Here is a 19,498-nt window from a genome sequence, read left to right on the forward strand (position 1 = left end):
ACAATGCAACTAATATTTTGGCTGTGTTTGCACAGCCTGCTAGACTACAATTTAGTGCAATGTGAATGAGCAGGAACAAGCCAAAGCAAGCCCCCTCTTCATGTATGGAGAGGAGTTTGGCAGCTTTTGCTTCTGAGTTATCATAGCTTGTCATGTCATTTGGACTCAGAACTGAGTCTAGTTCTCTCCTAATTAGCATAGTTTTCAAATTTGTTATTATTCATTCATTTATTTTTTTAACTCCTACTATGTTTATTCTGATTTCTCTTTTTTATATAAATTTTACTTATCATTTCCCATTTTACATCAAATTCCAATACCCCATTTCGATCTCCCTCGCCCCCTTTCTGCAGTTGCTTAAATTCATGTCTTAACTGCATCTCCTAATTTACACCTAATTATTAATTGTCCCATACATTCAAAATTGGTTTTATCTCACTGCACGTCTTTACATTAATCCTGCTAATGATTGTATCTGTTTACAATAATTTTTAAAATATTCAATAAACGATTTCCAGTCTAAATTAAGGACTCTGTTATCTTGATTTCTTATTCTTCGGGTGAGTTTCGCCATTTCTGCATATTCCAATAGTTTTTGCTGCCATTCTTTTACTATTAATATTTTATTGAGTTTTGTCCACGAGATCTTCTGGCTCATGGGACAGTATCCTGCATATACACTTATGTGGGCGTAAGCATCATTGAAAGCAAAGGGCCTTAATTCAAGTAGCCATGTATAGAATTGCTGTGTTAATTACTTTACTTCAGTACTTTAATTACAACAGGACCAAGCTGAAAGAAAAAGTCAATAAATGTTACCTTAACTGAACGCCCTTTAACCAACATGGTATCCCAACACTCTTGTTTGATGATCTCACGTAAATAGCAGTTGGCCAGATTTTCCATCTCTATATCCTTCTTTACCTTTTTTTTATAATAGAAAAAAACAAACGAGAAGGATACAAATTCCACTAGGTTACATGAAAATCATATATATATATATTAGAATGTGCTAAGCAAACTTACAGGAGGACTAAGTAGGAAAGGGCTGGTTTGAAGCACCCTGACCCCTGCTCCCTGCCTGGCCTGTTTGCCTGTGTCAGTCTGTTTGTCCTGTTAAGATAACTGCCTGCAGATAAGAATGTGTGCTGATTTTTGTGGGTTTTGTCTGATTGGTGGTGGAGTGGATACAGCTGGCCACCTGCCAAGTTTGGTTCTCCCAGGGTAGGGGGATAAGGATCTGGCCCATCAACCAGAAAAGGTTCCCCACCCCTGCCTTAGGTAACTTTAAAAGCTTCGGCCAGCATTTGGTGTTCCTGTGTTCTAGTTCTTTACTCTGTCCCCAATGTTTCTTTCTCTTCTGCAGCAATCTTTCCCCACAAGTTCACCTTACCCTTGCCACTTCTGCTTCACTATGCACTTGCTGTCTGTCTTGTTCTTCTACGTCCAGATTGAATTCGTATTGCTCCAGCATCTCATTTTTTGGTACCATTGCATTTTCAAACATCATATCCTGAATCTGTTTTTTTAAATGATAAAGTATTAGTGAGGGAGGCTCAAAATGTGTTTGTAAAAAGTGAAGGTGCAACGTGCTTGTCCAAACATACAGTGGACATGGATGAGAAAGTCAAACAGCCTTTGAGTGGTTCCACTTTGGGAAGTATTTGGGAAGTCTGCGTCTCCATGTTTTAATATCAGCAAATATATATCTACATAGTGCATTTAAAGTTTGGAATGATTCAGACACTGCTCCTTCTCCATGCAGGTGTTGGAAAAGCAACCCCAAGAGCTATCAGACAAATTCTGCAGCTAGAACCCATAAAACACACACTTGATTAGCATTGTTAAGTGCTGCCGGTCCTGCTGTGTAGACTTACACTGGTGCAAATACAGTGGTACTCCGATTTTGAACACCTTGGTTTTCGAATATTTCGGTTTTTGAACGCCGAAAACCTGGAAGTAAATGCTTCGGTTTTTGAATGTGCCTTGGAAGTCGAACATGCCACACAGCTTCCATATTGACTTTTCCATATTGACTTTTCTGTATTGAGGCTTCCATATTGAGTTTTCAGTTTTTGGACGTTGCGTAACTGAAACGGTCTTCTGGAACAGATTATGTTCAGAAACCAAGGTACCACTGTACGCTGTTAATGGGATAACTGAAAAGTTCATCCTCTTTGCCTAATTGTTCTGGAATATCTCAATAAGGAAATGCGCTGATCGTATTTTTGTTTCTTTGGGATCTATGTGACTGTCAGGATCTGGCAGGCTGCTGGCTCAGATAATCAGCACGCAATAGTTGTATTTACAAGAAGATTTATTGCATACAGCCATTAACCTCAGAGCCGCTCACACTAGCGACCGTCCATCAAGATGAAGCTGAGGCACCTGAGCTCAAATTGCGCCTTCAACAAGAAACACGAAAGCGCCCCCCTCTTCTTCTTCGATTGATGCCTTTCCTTGACTATTGTTCTTCTGTGAGCCCTGGGACACTCAGGGTTATCTCCCACCTCTTCCTCTGACAAAGAGTTTCCCCTCCCCTGTTAGGTGACTAACAGCTGCTCCTCAGACAACTGGCCTCCGTCCAGCCTGCTCTCACTGTACTGATAAAGTAGCCTCTCCTCCTTCTGAGAAGGGGGGCTGTAATCCACTGCCTTCGGTTGGCTGAGAAAGAGGCAAGTCTCTTTCTTCCACTTCTGACTGACTATCCCCCCCACTCAGACTGCTCATCTTGACTGTGGGAAGTCATGTCCATGACAGTGACTTACAGCCTCTGTAAGTTCTCCAGGGTTTATTGCATTGCATTGACTCCAATATGTGGCATTTGGCTCTGCTCTTACTTGCAGCTTGGACACTCACCCATATGCCTCCCGTGATCTTACTATTGGGCATTACACTCCCTTTTGAGAAGACAACATTCCCTTTTGAAGACAACCACTGCCATCTCTAACGTCTAAGGGCAAAATGGCTCCATGATGTGGTGCTCCCTAATGGAGGCCATAACATGTGAGAATTGCTTATCTCCTGGACTGGTTCTGTCAAACGAAGATTCTCCACAATGGTCCTAGTTATGTTCACTAGTATAAATAATCAGGCCAGCATGCAAACAGGCCTGAACACAACAGCCCTCTCTGACTTGTGCTTCCCAGCAGCTGGTATTCAGAGGCACATCACCACCAAAAGTGAAGGATATCGTTGCTCTCATCACACTTTCCTGCTATAAAACACCCTGGAGAACTGTAGTCATTAAAATAAGTGACAGAAACCATTGTAATAATAAAATATATCAAATAATAAAAAGTAGAGCAGCAAAACACAGGATACTGGCATAAAGAAACTCCACATGAGCATGCCAGTCTATGTGGTAATCAACACTTGCACATAGCAGCAACCAAATGGAAACATTTACAGTGGCATCCAGTTACCTACTGTAATAAAATCAGTCTTAAAGAGAACACATCAAAACTGTTATCTAATCTCATGAAGGCAGAAGGAAACCCAAGTGCAAGACAGTTGGAATAAGCATCTGACTCCAGCCAAAAGTGTCCTCTCCACTTTTGGAGAGTGGCAACCTCAGCCTAAGTTATTGCTCAGCCTACGTTATTGCTGCAGGATATGCAAGGCTCGCTTTTTGTATGTTGTGATAAAATGCAGAATAAAGATGCAGGCTTTGAAATTCCTCCCTAAGTGGCACATTAGATGCGGGTCTGCTCTTAAATGCCCTTTATATGCAGCTGCAACTGAGTTTTGACTCTGTGAAAATGACCCATTTGATCTTTTCTGCCCATATTAGCTCCCAGTTATTAGGGGATAATGGTTCCTATTCAGGTTAAGGGTCTCCAGAGAATGGATTTAAAGCTATGTTTAAAAGCCACTATGAAATGGGCAGTGTTATCTATGGCTATGGAAAAGCTAAAGGGCAATGCCCTGAAAATGCTTCTGAAAATCTGTCAACACACACCTTTTTGCGTAGCTGTCTAATTCTGATTTTTACTTCTCTTCTCTTTCCATGAAACTTTCTGGATTCCACATTCATAGCCTAGGATGTAATAGAGAGAAGGACAAAGAGAGAGAGAGAGAGAGGAAAAGATGTTTGTTTATTAATCATTCATTTGATTTCTAACCCATCTTTCTGAATCAGGCAGGGTGAGGCCGCCACTTAAGGCAGCGGAAACCCCCTGCAGGTGCCCTTCCACATCTGCCAGTGGAGAAGTGATGCTGACATTGGCTTGATTTCGGGTGAGATCTCTCAAAATTGGCACAGCAGGTATAGTGGTGCTGGCAGCAGTGCAGCACTTCCTGTTTTGCTTCAAGCACCCCTGTATTTTTTGATATAGAAAGATCCTCAAGTTGGCTTACATGAAATGTACAATACAAGAACATGAGGGCTGCCTCCCCCACCAAATGACATTGCTCCGGGGGTAGGACTGAGAATTTTTTTGTAATGACCAAGAGCAGAGAAGAAGTAGCCAGGAACAGATGCTATGCCTTGAGGGAGCTGCTAAGTAACTAACAATGTGATTCTAGATATATGAAATAAAGTACAGGTAAGCTCTAATGGAGATTATAATGTGAAAATCTTACTGCCTGTAGTTTCAGTCAAAAAACTTGGCTAGAACAGAAATAAGGACAGGCGCCAGTGGTGAATGATTGGGTGACCAACCAGCAGGTTTGCTTGATAGTAAGTGTCCCAATCACTTGTAATCCTGTGCTATTAATGGTGCAGACTGCAAACTTCCTGAGAGAAGCAAATGAATTTTCTGATACATAGATCTGGTTCAGACACCACATTCCCATTCCAACAAAACCTGGTTTGTTGGACTGAGAATTTGTTATGAATTTGAGCACCCTCTCCTGCCTTTCCATAATCCTCTCATTTGGGAGCAGACTACATGATTTCCTATGGTATCCAAACTGGGAAACTGTGGCTCAGTTTTGCAGGTTTGGATGTCAAAGCAAACAAATCAGGCAGTTAGGCATACAAAAGGAAAAGTGACTGGGGAGGAGTGGGCTCTCAAGTTTGTTGCTTCTTCCCGGTTCAGCAAACCATGTTATTTCAACCAGAGTGGTAATGTCTAAACTGGTCTAAAGAGGAATCAAACAGAAATGAAAAGAGGGGCATTGGTACATACATAGCCTAAGCTGCTCGGTTTTCACTCCCAAGTGATTTCTACCAGTTTTTTGATACTGGGGCAGCTTTAAAAACAGAGCAGCACGACACCAAAACACATTTCAGTTGCCACCGAGACTTTATTGCAGCACTGGACAAATTACCATCTCTGCTTTCTGGTCCAACCATGTAGTCTCTTCAGGTTTTGCTTGAGTCAGAAGAAAGTATTCATCTTGTTCTGTTGTATCAATAAATGATGCCTTCTGCAATGTTATATTAAAAAAGAAATAAAGACAGGACCTATTATTGATATATCTTCAGAATTTTCAGCCACCAAAATGTGTTAGTACTGTATTTTTTATTTCCATTTTGTATACTGAATTTTCATTTTAAGATATTTAACATTTGCTCTCTTAATTTTTCTTATAGGATGGGAGAGTGCAAATTTAAATAAATCTGAATAAATGAAATAATTATTATAAGGCTTGCTTTGCATAGACACCCAACAAGATTTGTCAATGCTGGTGGCAGACTACCATGGTTGTTACAATTACCGTATAAAAATGATTGTTTATAGAAACTAATCAGAAAACTAAGTTCACTATTATGCTGGTCTGGGGCCTGCCTAGCCCTACAAACCTTTGCCACTCATCACATTTCCTTGCTTCTAAAGGGATTAGAACTATACTAAGCGTTATATTTACTAAAACATCATCACAACAGTAGATGCATAATGCCATGGAGGACAATACAAAGTGGGACTGAATGATGATCCATGGCCTCTATCAGTTTTATCTTACCATTCTTTCAAAGAGCTCAGAATGGCTTATCATTGGGTTACTGCAATGAGTCAATATCCTTTGGGTGGCCATGTTGGCCAGTCACAAACTTCTCATAATTAGGGCATGCCCCTGCCTCATGGGGTGGGGTTTTATCCTTGATACCATGCTGCACAAAATGAGGTCAGGAACAAATGAACTCTCAGCCAATTCCCTGCAGTTCAGAGCTTCTGAGGGTTGGGGGAAGCATTCAGGGCTCCCTTTCCTCTAGCACATTAGACATTATAATTGCATGGAAGGCTCAGACAAGAGCCTCTCCATTGTCCAGAACCAGAGTATGAAGGTAGCCATTTGTTTTGCTTTCTGCTTGTATGCGGGAAATGAAGATCTAAAACATACTGCAGAACCTGCTCATGTTTTGGGCTCCCTCCTCTGTAGCTCCAGTATTGGGAGGAAGCTTCAGGCTTAGCTCTGTCAACAGAACATGGTTGTCACTATAGCAAGGGGGATGAGCAAGAATGTCAAGCCCTGGCTATCTCATTTTGTCTTCCCCAACAACTTGACAATACAGGTCTGGGTCATCCAGTGAGCTGCCAGTCTTCACTAGTTTTCAACATTCTAATAAGCTGAACAGGAAGATGGTCCTAAAATCTAGTGAAAGAGAATACAAACATACCCAGTTCCCTATGCCCTTTCTGCATGCCTATGTATATGTATATGTGTGTGTGTGTGTGTGTGTGTGTGTGTGTGTGTGTGTGTGTATATATATATATGCAGGTTTTGGTGTCTTCGGGTGTCTTCCCGTGTAAGAGTCGGGGTGTCTGTGCGACGTTTCGACGAGGTCTCACTCGTCATCTTCAGGCTGGTGCTTTCGGCTTCTTGTTACTGGAACAGAGCAGAGTCTGGTGTTTGAGTTCCTATAAATACTGTTGAGGGGTGTGGTGTATAGCCTCCAACGTTCTGGGCAGAGAGGAAGTTCCTAGATTAGTGTGCCTTTTCTTCTTTTGTTCCTTAATTACTTGAGGGATATCTTGGGTGATTTCATGAGTGATATTCTGAATATCACTGGGTGGGTCATTAAGTGTAGATTAGTTGCTAAAGCTCTCGTGTCTTGACCTCTTGAGCTTGTGAAGAGTTTTTCTGAGAAGATGGCTGTGCTGCATTTAGTTGTGCTCTGGCTTGGCTTCGTGTATAGGGGCGAGCTATGGTTTTGTGCCTTGTGCCAGCCAGATCTGTGTAGGGATTGCAGGGGGGTGCAGCATCCGGAGGTGCCACTATAGTTTGGTTACTGGATGGAGTCTGTAATATGTCTGTGGAGAGGGTCTGGGTTTGGGTCTGGTGTGGTTGATTGGTGACGGCGTTCCAAATTCCAGATTCCAAATTGCTCTTTAACATGGAACATCACCACAAGAGAATAATCATGGAAGCCATCGAGATAGAGAAACACCCTCACAACATGAACAAGCGTGACGACACGTCCCGCCTGCCAGACATCTGGAAATTAGCCCTCCCCACAAAAACCGACACCAGAACCAGAGGCACACAGAACGCCGTCACCAATCAACCACACCAGACCCAAACCCAGACCCTCTCCACAGACATATTACAGACTCCATCCAGTAACCAAACTATAGTGGCACCTCCGGATGCTGCACCCCCCTGCAATCCCTACACAGATCTGGCTGGCACAAGGCACAAAACCATAGCTCGCCCCTATACACGAAGCCAAGCCAGAGCACAACTAAATGCAGCACAGCCATCTTCTCAGAAAAACTCTTCACAAGCTCAAGAGGTCAAGACACGAGAGCTTTAGCAACTAATCTACACTTAATGACCCACCCAGTGATATTCAGAATATCACTCATGAAATCACCCAAGATATCCCTCAAGTAATTAAGGAACAAAAGAAGAAAAGGCACACTAATCTAGGAACTTCCTCTCTGCCCAGAACGTTGGAGGCTATACACCACACCCCTCAACAGTATTTATAGGAACTCAAACACCAGACTCTGCTCTGTTCCAGTAACAAGAAGCCGAAAGCACCAGCCTGAAGATGACGAGTGAGACCTCGTCGAAACGTCGCACAGACACCCCGACTCTTACACGGGAAGACACCCGAAGACACCAAAACCTGCATATATATATATATATATATATATATATATATATATCTTCATCAATTCTGTATTTTATTCCTATTAAGCTTAGTTTATGGCAGCTTCACGCAAGACCTCCATCAATCACATCACTTTATCCAGGGCATTCATCTGTCATTTTCTCCATACATCCTCTAACAACAGATTGAGGATGCACTGTAACTCATCCACAACTTCCATACATGAACATCACGGATCTATATAGCACCTATGTTTCAAATACCACACTAGTATATTTAAAAAGTCTTAAAACCTGAGAAGAAATGCTATCCAATGATAACTTAAATGTGGGACTTGATGCCACTGCCCATTCTGGCATGGTCTTTAGGTGTGCATTTCCTTGGAAAATATAGTTGCCGAGTACGTTGCTAAGAAGGTAAGCTCCGAAGTCAGTGGCGTCCTTTGATTTGCGCTCTCCCAGTTTCCTGCAAAAGAGAGAGAGAGAAATTAAACAACTAGGAAATTGGTAAGGTTGTACCACCATAATTAATGGACTGATCAAAAGATTGTTATATCTAAATCTAATGCTTATTTGCTCAAAAATAAATGGTCAGGATAGCAGCCCATGCCAATTAAATTAGAGCCATTCCAGGCATCTTTCTTATTGCAATTCATGGTGATTTGTGCTCATGATGGTTATATGCATTCCCACTTTCAATACTGTTTGCACCTGCAGTTTCCATTTCCATTCACTGCATGTTGCTCTACTTCCTCCCAAAATCCTGTAAATGTTTACACCACCAACTTCACAATTTTTATGCAGGTTTTCTTTTGCTATGGTGCTAGAGTCCCACCCTCCATCGCCACTCAGATAGCAATAATATAGTAACACTGGGAAGGACTGCAGAACACCTAATAAAGCAGAAAAATGTGGGGGAAATCCAGTATACTGTAAATGACACATTAGAAAACACACCTACCAAAAAAAGCAGGAGAGACCCTTAGTTGCTGACATAAAACTAGTTGTTTGGGGTCAAATAATAGAGATATAAGTATATAAAAGTATTTAAATTGCTCTGTTGAATAGGAAACGATAGCCTAATGGAATTGCTGAAAGGCTGTTTTATGTCATATACAGGCATTCTTCAGCTTATACATACTTCCATTTCAGACAAACAAGTGCACCGTCCTGCATGCCATTTACAAGAATATGTTGGCCATCCAGTGAGAATGCCAAAGATCTGATTCCCTGTCCATGATACGAATGGCAGTATTCACGAGTCAGAACCTCCTTAAGCAGGAAGAGAGAAAAAATACCACTGTTACCTGATAGTCAAGGAATTCCTTCTAGAGAGAGGGACATTGAGATTCTGCAACCTGCTTTTATTCTCTTAACTATGGTGAAGAGATTGGGCTGGTAGAATCTGGGATACAGCTCTCTCTGAGCATCTCACATATCAATGAAAAGTAACTAGGAAAGAATCTAAATCAGATGTTTTTTATGCTATTTGGTTTAAATTTTTTTATATACAGTACATCAATACAACAGAGACGGTACATAGACCCCCAATGATCCAATTAAGTTTGTGGAGAAGATATATTTTAGAAGATTAGGATAAAGTAATTTTTCGATGCCTTGGATACTGATGAAAGATGCAGCACATGAATTAATGGAGGGTATTATTTTCCCTTTTCTTCCCCTTCATCTTATCCATTCTAGTTTTCCTCCGCCACTACACCCCAGTTATATCAGTATGTTTAATGTTGTTTGCATTTTGTTCTCATTTTAAAAAAATTTAAAGTTTATTTTTAAAACAAGAGAGATTGGAAACATTATGTCAGTACTTGACCAGTTTATTTAATTGTTGTAATCTGTACCCCATCAGACCAAAGAGAAATAAATGCATCTAAAACACATTCTGCAGCCATGTCCATTTTAATAGGTATGTGGTTCACTATATTCACGTTTAAATGAGAAAAGCTGAATATTAATTTAGAGACAAAGGCCATGATTTAGAGCGTCACATGCACATGAGTTTCTCACTGATGGATGTGGCAGATGAAGCTCTGAAAGTGCAGGAAACACTTCACTCTTTCATACCTGGAAAGAAGTAAGATCCTAGCTCTGTATAGGCATTATTCTGTGTTTTAACACTGCGTAGGGGATTTTGCACACCAGCCCCATCTTCAATGTCTGTGCATGTTCTGGTGAGACCCATGCCATCCACAAACTTCTCATGTTTCACAAGAAGGTTTGAAGGAGGGCTCACAGAATGCTCAGCTGAATGTGCTTAAAAGCCTGCTTGCGACCAGGAACCCTGATAACTAGGATTCTGATTGTGGGGAAGCTTCTAAAAGCAGGTTTAGAAAACCTAAACTGACCTTTATGCTCAACATGGGATTAGGTAGGCATGGGGGGGGGGGGAGCAGGGAGCTAGAGTGTGCAACTCCCCCCCCCCCCCGCTTATACAGGTTTTTCAGAATAATACCAAAAAAGGCCTCTGGTTCCAGCAGATTGCAAGTTATGCATATTTACCATGACAATCTTAATTATGATTAACGGTTATATCTGCACCATGTTTAATGCTAACTGGAATTTGAAGGTGTGCAAACCCTGGTTAAGAGGGAACCTGATTCTCATTAACTAGGTTGAAACTGATAAATACAGCCCCTTGTCATGGTTAAGGTTATCAGAAATGTTTTGGGGAATTCATGCATGGCAAGGGAGGAGCTGGGACAAAAAGCACACCATCTCATGGTTAGCTCCTAGTTTCTTAAGCATGGTTCAATGTGGTTCAGGGTGGTTCTTCAGCAAAACCATGACAGAGTTCCATAGCTCAACAATGACTTATGGTTTCAGGATGAACTTGAAGAAGATCAGCTGAACTCAAAGGCCAGTCTGCACCCACTGATAAAGCTCTGACAACAGTCAACTTAGTCTGTACAACGTGCCATTGGAGAAGCTGCTGAACTCGTGCATCCTCCTTTCTCCCATCTGCCATCTTCAGAACTCCTATCTTAGGTTATGTCACCCTCCTCCAGTCCTTTGTGTTCTGGTCTGCCTGAACCAGAGCCAAAACACAAAGATTTACATGCCATGGGTAAGACCCAATCCTGCATTAAGCTAAATTAAGTTGTACCCAAATAATAGGAATGTGAAGAAACAGTAACACTATGCACAAATTTTAATGTGAGCATGTTGTTCTGTTATAAAGACTGCTTCGTTTGTAAACAGATCACTGAATGAAAGGGGGGAAAGTGGTATTTTATTTTTAACTGAGACCAGTGAGATAAAATGCATATTCTTTTGTCAGCAGTCTGCTATTAGTAGCACTAATAGTCTTACTGGAGAGGTTAAAATTGGAATAATACGTGCATGAAAGATTAAGCTGCATAGATTATTTTATTAGTTAGCTTAAGCACCTATGACATACTTCTGACAAGCAAAGGTTAATGGGAGCCACACTATGACAAATACCAGATTTGAAGCATCATGGATAAATAAGAGGCCACTCTCTGAAGCTGAAGCTAACCACTTGCCATGTGCTGACAATTCCAGGAAACCCCGTCCAAACTGTTTGCTTGGTGTCGTCCTCTCTGCAAATACGATTGGCTGGTCTTTCCAGGTTATCTGTGAATTGAACAGGTAACATTACATAGCAGATGTGATTGTGGTAGTATTCAAGAATCCTCATGTAAAATAGCTAAGAAAACATAAGAAAATAAGAGGATGGACAATTTTTAAGACTTAAGACAGGGCTATGCTAAATCTTTATGCGGACTGCTGTTTGTAGTAGGCTTTACTGCCAACCCTACATGTAGTTCTCTTGGGCAGAAATTGGAGCTGCTCTCCAGGACGTAACAGTCTTGCTGGCCCCATGAAGTTCTTGTGAGTACAAGGTTGCTCAGTCTCAAACCAATAGACCCCACTACAGCTCTTGGCTTTGCAAACAGAGCCTTGGAAGCATGGCAGGAAATCTCCTATCTACTATGCGAATGCCAATCAGGGACTGAGACTGCCAGGCCCTGGCATGTGCCAGTGATGTCATCAGTGCTTGGAATTAAATAGATTGATTTAATGAAGTTTCCTAAATTAGTTAAAGAAATCTCTGAACTATGCCTGAAAGTATTTCCCGTAATTGGCAGGTGAACTGAATGAGAATTAAATTCATTTTGATGCAGGACGCTGAACAATTTCAAGTTCATCTTCAAGTTCATTCTCCCTTGATGCACAGCCTTAAGTTACTTCCAACTTGATTATTTTATACTTCACCACAGCAGCTTGCAACGTTCTGAATGTTGAGGAAAATTACTGAGGACCAACTGGATGAACTTGAACTGTGAAATCAACATGAAGGAACCACTTCATTTTGTACATGAAAGATCATGAACTGGAGCTAGTTCCTTTTTGGACATGTTATTAAACTTGGATCACTCCCTAGTGGTGAGCAAGATCTATCTCCAGCCAAAGAGATGGATAGCACAAAGAAGAAAGTGTGACCTCAAATAAACACTTCTACAACAGCCATACCTGAACTTTGTGAATGCTTCTCCGATACCGTTGAACAAGCACTGGCACTGAAGGAAGGTAGAACTACATCGAAGAGGCAACCTACAACACAGCTATGTCCTCTTTTAGCAAAAAAGCACAGCAGACTGGTTTGAGGCCAGCATTAAGGACACAGAGATTGTTATTGGTGCAAAGCACGAGGCTCCTGTGAACTACAAGTGTGCATCCTGCAAGAAGATGGTAGATGCACTGAGGAAGCCACACATAGCTACTTATCTAGGATAAAGTGTCAGATTTGGAAAACTGGGGAGTGCATAAGGAAAATGGGAGTAGGAGTTAAACCCTCTTCCTACTGCTGTAGGGCCCAGATTGTTAGGCTCCAAGGCTGTGAATTCTAAGAGCTTAAAGAAATGGAAATGCAGTTAACAAATTTCACATCTAGGTTGACCACCTTAAGTCACCTGATTTATTGTGCAATAGGATCATACCTTTGACGTAAAATGGTATTTGCAGATGAAAGGTGCCTGTGTAGCATAGCCAAACACCGTGCTGTCCTTCCGCTTGACCACAGAACTTAGAGCATATTCTAGTTCATACGCACGGGTCTGAATGACACTTTCTTTCAACTGCCCTCTTTCATTGATACACTCATCATTTTCTACAGGAAAAAAAAAAGATTCATAGTGGGATGGGGAAGAGAGAAAGACGTTACTTCCATGTCAGTAGTTCTCTCTCACTAAAAATAATAATGTAAAAAGCACATGATAAGTGTTAAGTACATAGATCAGGCTCTCAATCAAATGTGTAGTTATAGCCTGAATCTCTAGAATATCTGTACAAAGGACTCATCCACACTTCTGTTTTCCCCTGCAAAAACCCCATTTACTGCTGAATTGGAACAAACATCAATCAGGCTTTCTCTGGATTGATGTTTGCTCCGATTTAACACTAAAAAGCTGGTTTTCTAGGGGAAAGTGGCAGGACAACAGCTAAACCACTCAGACCCGTGCCTAGAAAGCATGGGACAAACAAAGAACAGCTGGGACGCATGTTTTCTTGGCACTTGACAAGCGGAAGTGTAGACAAGCCCAAAATGTGCATCCTCACACTTCTCCCTATAAATGAGACACTATGGAGATAAGAAGCAAAGGCTTTCTCCATTTTCTTGCTTTTTGTTCCTGGTTCTACTATGCTAGATTCCCTTCATTCTCTGTGATTACCCTACACAGAGAGAAAGAATTAGAAGTACCCACAACGAAATGTGCAGAGTGGTAGAGTACTCCTGCTTAGCCACATCCCTTCCCAGGATGTTCCATTCCATTCCCATTCCATTCCCACCCTCCCAACTCCAGTTTTCTGTTCCCGCCTCCAGTTAGCCAGCATTTCATGATCACAGAATATAGCAAGTCCTGTTCTCCCTCCCCTCTTTAGAGTCCACCCCAAATAATGCTTGTACTGTTGTGAACCTTGGGGTTCTCATTAGTCTGCTAATACCCCCCACCCCCGTGTGTAGATGGTCCATTTTGGCAAGGAAGGGCTCCACACCTGGAGAATGGGTTTCCAGTTAGCATATTTGATTTTTAAAAATGACTAATACAGGACACAACTATAGCAGAACTTCACACGGTATTTCATTTTTACCCAGAACAATCTTTGAAGGAAGATTAAATATCTCCACTCGTGCCCTTTTGATCTCCGGTGGACAAAGGAGTACAATCACTTCAGTTGAACTCTGTTCTACATCATAGACTGAAGTTATATCAAGAATCTCACTGGTCATTGCTAAAGTGAAGAGAAATCAGTATTTCAAGCAAGGTAGAGAATCACAATGATATATTCCTTCTATTGGCGTACAATATATTAGGAGCTCTGGGAAGGCAACACCAAGTAAAGAGGTAGGTAGACTAGCTTTTGAAATTAGGGCCTCTTTGTCTGTGACTATTTCTCTACAGGAAAAAACCTGAGAACATAAGGAAAGCCCTGCTGAATTAGGCGCAAGGCCTATCTATTCGGGCATCCTGTTCTTGCCATAGTCAATCGGATGCCTATGGGAAACCTGCAAGTAGGACCTTACTACAGCAGCACACTTCCTACTTCTGATTCCCAGCAACATTGGAAGTAGAAGATAGTCAACTTTATATCACACATATACACATAAAAACCTAGTCCCAATTGAAGGCACTCTTAATCACTTGTAATTTGTTACACAACTTAAGCATATTGCAAACTGCAGCTTGGAAGGTGGACAAACCAGAATTAGAAAGCTGGTTTAAATCTCTCTTTGCCAGCACCACGACCCTGATCTGAAGTGGGGACCTAACATATGCATTCAGTCTTATAAAAGAATGTAGGAGTTCCGATAACAGTTCTTTTCACCACTTTATTATTAAAAACTCAAAGAAGCCCATTACAGCTCCTTTGTGCAAGGGTGTTATGCATAACGTTAGGCTTGCTCACCCCAAAAAGAAATCAGCACGATAGATACACCAGGTCACAATGAGTGGATATATATCAGTTCTATTATTAACCCATTAAAAAAAATTGAGTTGGTCCTCAAAATTCCAATGAACAGAAAGAGCCTTTAGGAAACAGCCCCCCTCCCCCAATTACCTGCCATAGTGTTTTCAGATTTTCTTCTGTTGCTATAGAAGCTATGCAGACACTTATTTATTTTTAAGGAAACTAAAGCAAATATTCACAGGGTGCTAGCAAAAATCCAGTGTCAAGGAATTTCCCTTAAATGTGGATAGTGTACAGGCCGGATGATATTCTCTCTCAGCCTTAAGACAAACTATTATTTTGAAGTAAAACCTTCAGTTTCTGCAGAGTATCATCTTCTTTAAAAATGCTCAGGAAATAATATCCATTACCATTTGCAAATATTGCAGCCAGCATATGCAGTCAACAAATATCCATGAATTTTGAACGTACTGTATTACCTACGTATCCAAGGACTTGAAATGATTCCATGGGCAGAGCATTTAAAATAAAGATATATCCATTTATTGTTGACGTTATGAGAAACTGACCACTTTGTTCATAGCTTGAGAGGGAAAAGGAACAAATATAGTACATCAAAAATTATTTATTAACTATTTATTTCACTAAAAGTATACATTGCTTGATTGTTTAAAAATAACCCTCAAAGCTGTTTACAAAAGATAAAACAGTAAATCAAGAAAAAATATAACCCTACTTTAAAGCATATATAAGTTAACAGACTAAAGCTACTCCAATTTTCTAAACACCTGAGTAGGTGTGTATAAACACAATAGCTTTTAGCAGGCACCCGAAATAGTAGTGTGACGGTGCCTACTTGATCTAAATAGGCAGAGTTCCAGAGGATGGGGGCTGCCATGCTTAATTAAGTATTGTTTTTGTCTTGAAATATGGCAACTGATATGGCAGGGAGATGGCGGCATCTGTCACTCCCTCCAGGGGCTGCTGGTGCCCGACCAGGGCCGGATTTAGGTTTGGGGGAGGGGAGGGGCTGGAGAGAGAGAGAGAGAGAGAGAGAGAGAGAGAGAGAAGCCGCCTCCACCGCACGCGCGCAGTCCATCCCACCACTAGGTCTGGGGGAAGGTGAACTGGCCCCCTCCAAAAAGGGTTTGCTGACCCCTTTGCATCCGGTGGGCCCCCTGCTTGTGTTTGAGCCCAGGCAGTCTTTTTTGCTCTGCTTTCTCAATATACTTACTGCAAAAATTGAATAGGATGCTCAGAAATGGAAACTCGGTGAACCACCCTAGGCGTTTCAATGGCAGTAAGATCTATAAAGTAAAGTTGGCCCTTTTTAGTTCCCGCTGTGACACATGAACATGAAAGGCTACAGGCCATTGCAGTGACCTATAGAAAGAACAAATGACAGTGAATTTCACCGTGACAGGATCTTAAGAAACATTTTATGGCAATGACAAGGATTCTTAGTTTTTCAAGTGCAAGTTACTTTTATGGGGTTTCGAAAAAGAATCCTATCAATCACGCATGGATCATTATTAGGCCATACTTAGTTAACATAATTCTTCTTGTTTTATTCTTGACACATTTGCATATGAAACAGCTTCAGAAATGTTTTTAAAATTCCATAGAAGTTCAAAAGCATGCTTTGTAAAATAGCAAACAGTGAATCCATATATATATAATATCATATTCTTTTTCATTTTTTTCATTAAGTACCATCAGAGTACTCTTGGTTTTTCTATACCAAAAGCTCTATTGGATAGACTGTTTTACTAGGAAAAATAATATTGGTCTCTCTCAAAACTCTAGTTCTCTGCTGGACCAAATGTATTGCTGGCTTGAATAAGACAACAGATAAAATGTCTCATTAATTACATACTCAGATTCTGTTTGTGCATACCAAGGTATGTAGACATAGCTTGCTGACAAAAGCACCATCTTCCAACTGCCAAACATGTACCTCTCCTGATCCTGCTACAGACTACAATATAAGAGGGGAAAACGCTGTAAGCAACAATTGAAAATAAATCAGGTTGGTGACTTGACATACTAGCTATGCACACCAGTCTGCTCTATTTGCACTGAACAAGTTTACTTAAGAGCCAACAGATGTAATGGCAGCAATTTTGTATGCTGGATCCAACTTTAAAAGCAAAACCAAGTTTGCGAGTGAGAAATTCAGAGCTTCCGACCAGGCTCCTGGGATATCTCCCATCAGCACTACTCTCCAGGCACTTTGATCCTATCTGGGACTCTGAAACCTGAAGCTGATGCTACTCTGGCTCTGAAGAGGGAGAAAGTATTTAGTGAGAAGGGCAAGGTGGTGCTAAGCCATAGGAGGAAAGAGGGTTCAGATCCTTGCTTCATGCAACCCATTTGCTTTTAATATCAGATCCTAAACCCCATTTCTATGTTACTAGAGCAGTTCCAAATTTAAAAAACAAAGATGCGCTATCCAATCTATCTGGTCTCCCCCCAGGACATTATTATAGACAAAACAGAGTTCTTAGAGAAAATAAGTAAGTTAGCAATCTGTTGACACTCAAGCTAACACACCTTGTGACTGAGGGCGTACTTGTGGCTACACTATTTCCAGATTTTAGTGAGCAGTTCTCCTTATTTGTTTACGGGGCAGTTATGCAACAATGGGCAATCATTTTGCATTCATCCTGATTTGCTTGTAGCATGTTTATATGGGTTCCTGTTGGTAATTCATTCATCCCGCCATTTTTAATGCAGTTCCCTATTACTCGCTAAACCATATAAGGCCAGTTTCTTTTGATTTGCTGTGCTAGGATGGCAGAGACCTTTAATCTAGTTGAACTGCACAAACCTAACTTGAATACCTCTCACAAAACTGACAGTCTAGAAGCACCGATTTCAAAAGGGAGTCATGTGAGATTAACTGTAAGAGGCCTGACATCTAAAGGTGGTGCTTAAACTACCTACCACTGCAAAGGGATGCAACAACTTTGCACCAAGAGTTTCAGTATACAGAGAGATAGTGGACTTCAACTCCCATCATCCCTGACCACTTGCCATGCTGTCTGGAGAGCACAACCCTGCCTATTCCTATGTTTGGCTTACTAGTGAAATGCCTCATCCTCTTCCTTCTCTAGCAGTAGGACTAAAGCAAGGCTCATTAGCACAGCTCCCACTGCATGGCTTATATACATTGAAATAAAAATGCCAGTTAGTTACAGTGGAACCTTGGTTCTCGAACAGCTTAGTTGACGAACAAATTGGCTCCCGAATACCAAAAACCCAGAAGCGTTCTCATTTTTGAACATTTTTCGGAAGCCGAACGTCCGATGCGGCTGGCGGCTATTGTTTCCGGGGCACCTGCGCCAATTGCAAGCCGCACCTTGGTTTTCAAATATTTCAGGAGTCAAATGGACTTCCAGAATGGATTAAGTTCGACAACCAAGGTTCCACTGTATTTGTTTGTTACAGGTGGTGACCATTTTTGTGCAGGGGTTTTGTTCCCAGCCCCCACATACATTTGGCAGAGCATGCATAAACCCACCCTGCCCCATTATACCCCCATTCTGCCCTCTTCTGGGTCCAAAAGGACCCATGCATCAGTGATCGCGTGTCAATTGGACAAGCCAAAAATGGTCACTGCCTGTATTTAGTTTTTATTTACAGCCTGCCTTATCCAGCTGCTTACAGTGCTTTGTAAAATGAATAGGATAAAAACATCAAAGTAGAACAATCAATATGGAAATAGGTTTTCGGATCTCATTTGGAATCTTGAATTGTAATAGCCTTCACAAGATGATGGTGCAGCCTTTTCCCAACTGGGCGGCCTCTAGCTATTTTGGAGCACAATTCCTACAGCTAATGGAAGTTGTAGTCCAAAACATCTGGAGGACTGCAAGCTGGCAAAGGTTGTGACAGTGCATTAAAAAACACTGGTTTCTCTCTTCTGTTATTTGGAAAATAAGAGTTCCTTACCACACAGTGCTTGTTTCCTGGAACAAGAAACCCAGCTCCTACAAAATGGCTTATACTGGCATCCATTAACTTGATAACATGTTCATTATCGTTAGGATTAAAAGCGTAGAGTGATCCCTGTTAAGTGGATATGATAATCTATTATGAGGACAGAAAAAGCTTATCCTAAATTCTTTGAGAAAAATGCACCTATCTTTCTCAATTTTCTTTTTTAGATGTTGAGAAGTAGATTTGAACTCAAATTGACGAACATCAGGTTACAGTGGTGCCCCGCAAGACGAATGCCTCGCAAGACGGAAAACTCGCTAGACGAAAGAGTTTTCCGTTTTGGAGGTGCTTCACAAAACGAATTTCCTATGGGCTTGCTTCGCAAGACGACAATGTCTTGCGAGTTCCTGCGGGTTTTTCCCCCTCCCCCCTTTTTCTAAGCCGCTAAGCCGCTTATCAGCTGATCCGATCAGCCGATAAGCCGCTAAATGCCGCTAATAGCGCTAATCCGCTAAGCCATCAATGGGCTTGCTTTGCAAGACGAAAAAACCGCTAGACGAAGAGAATCACAGAACGGATTCTTTTCGTCTTGCGAGGCACC

The 19,498-nt window shown here is 41.4% G+C and overlaps 1 protein-coding gene across 1 annotated transcript in view; it reads right to left on the reverse strand.

The window, feature by feature from the left end:
- The window catches only part of CFAP43 (cilia and flagella associated protein 43), a 46,496-nt gene that overhangs the window by 13,819 nt on the left and 13,179 nt on the right, over window positions 1-19,498 (reverse strand). Inside the window, exons 10-22 of the mRNA XM_082225227.1 lie at window positions 18,910-19,026; window positions 16,853-16,933; window positions 16,190-16,338; window positions 15,435-15,538; window positions 14,137-14,277; window positions 12,984-13,153; window positions 11,464-11,616; window positions 9,146-9,276; window positions 8,299-8,470; window positions 5,275-5,373; window positions 3,962-4,039; window positions 1,394-1,519; window positions 820-924 (exon numbers count right to left, since the gene is read on the reverse strand). Of these exons, the coding sequence (XP_082081353.1) occupies window positions 820-924; window positions 1,394-1,519; window positions 3,962-4,039; window positions 5,275-5,373; window positions 8,299-8,470; window positions 9,146-9,276; window positions 11,464-11,616; window positions 12,984-13,153; window positions 14,137-14,277; window positions 15,435-15,538; window positions 16,190-16,338; window positions 16,853-16,933; window positions 18,910-19,026 (1,626 nt within the window). The remainder of the gene's footprint in view (window positions 1-819; window positions 925-1,393; window positions 1,520-3,961; window positions 4,040-5,274; window positions 5,374-8,298; window positions 8,471-9,145; window positions 9,277-11,463; window positions 11,617-12,983; window positions 13,154-14,136; window positions 14,278-15,434; window positions 15,539-16,189; window positions 16,339-16,852; window positions 16,934-18,909; window positions 19,027-19,498) is intronic.

This window comes from Podarcis vaucheri, assembly GCF_965113315.1.
Source record: "Podarcis vaucheri genome assembly, chromosome: 5".
In the NCBI taxonomy this organism is placed as follows: domain Eukaryota; kingdom Metazoa; phylum Chordata; class Lepidosauria; order Squamata; family Lacertidae; genus Podarcis; species Podarcis vaucheri.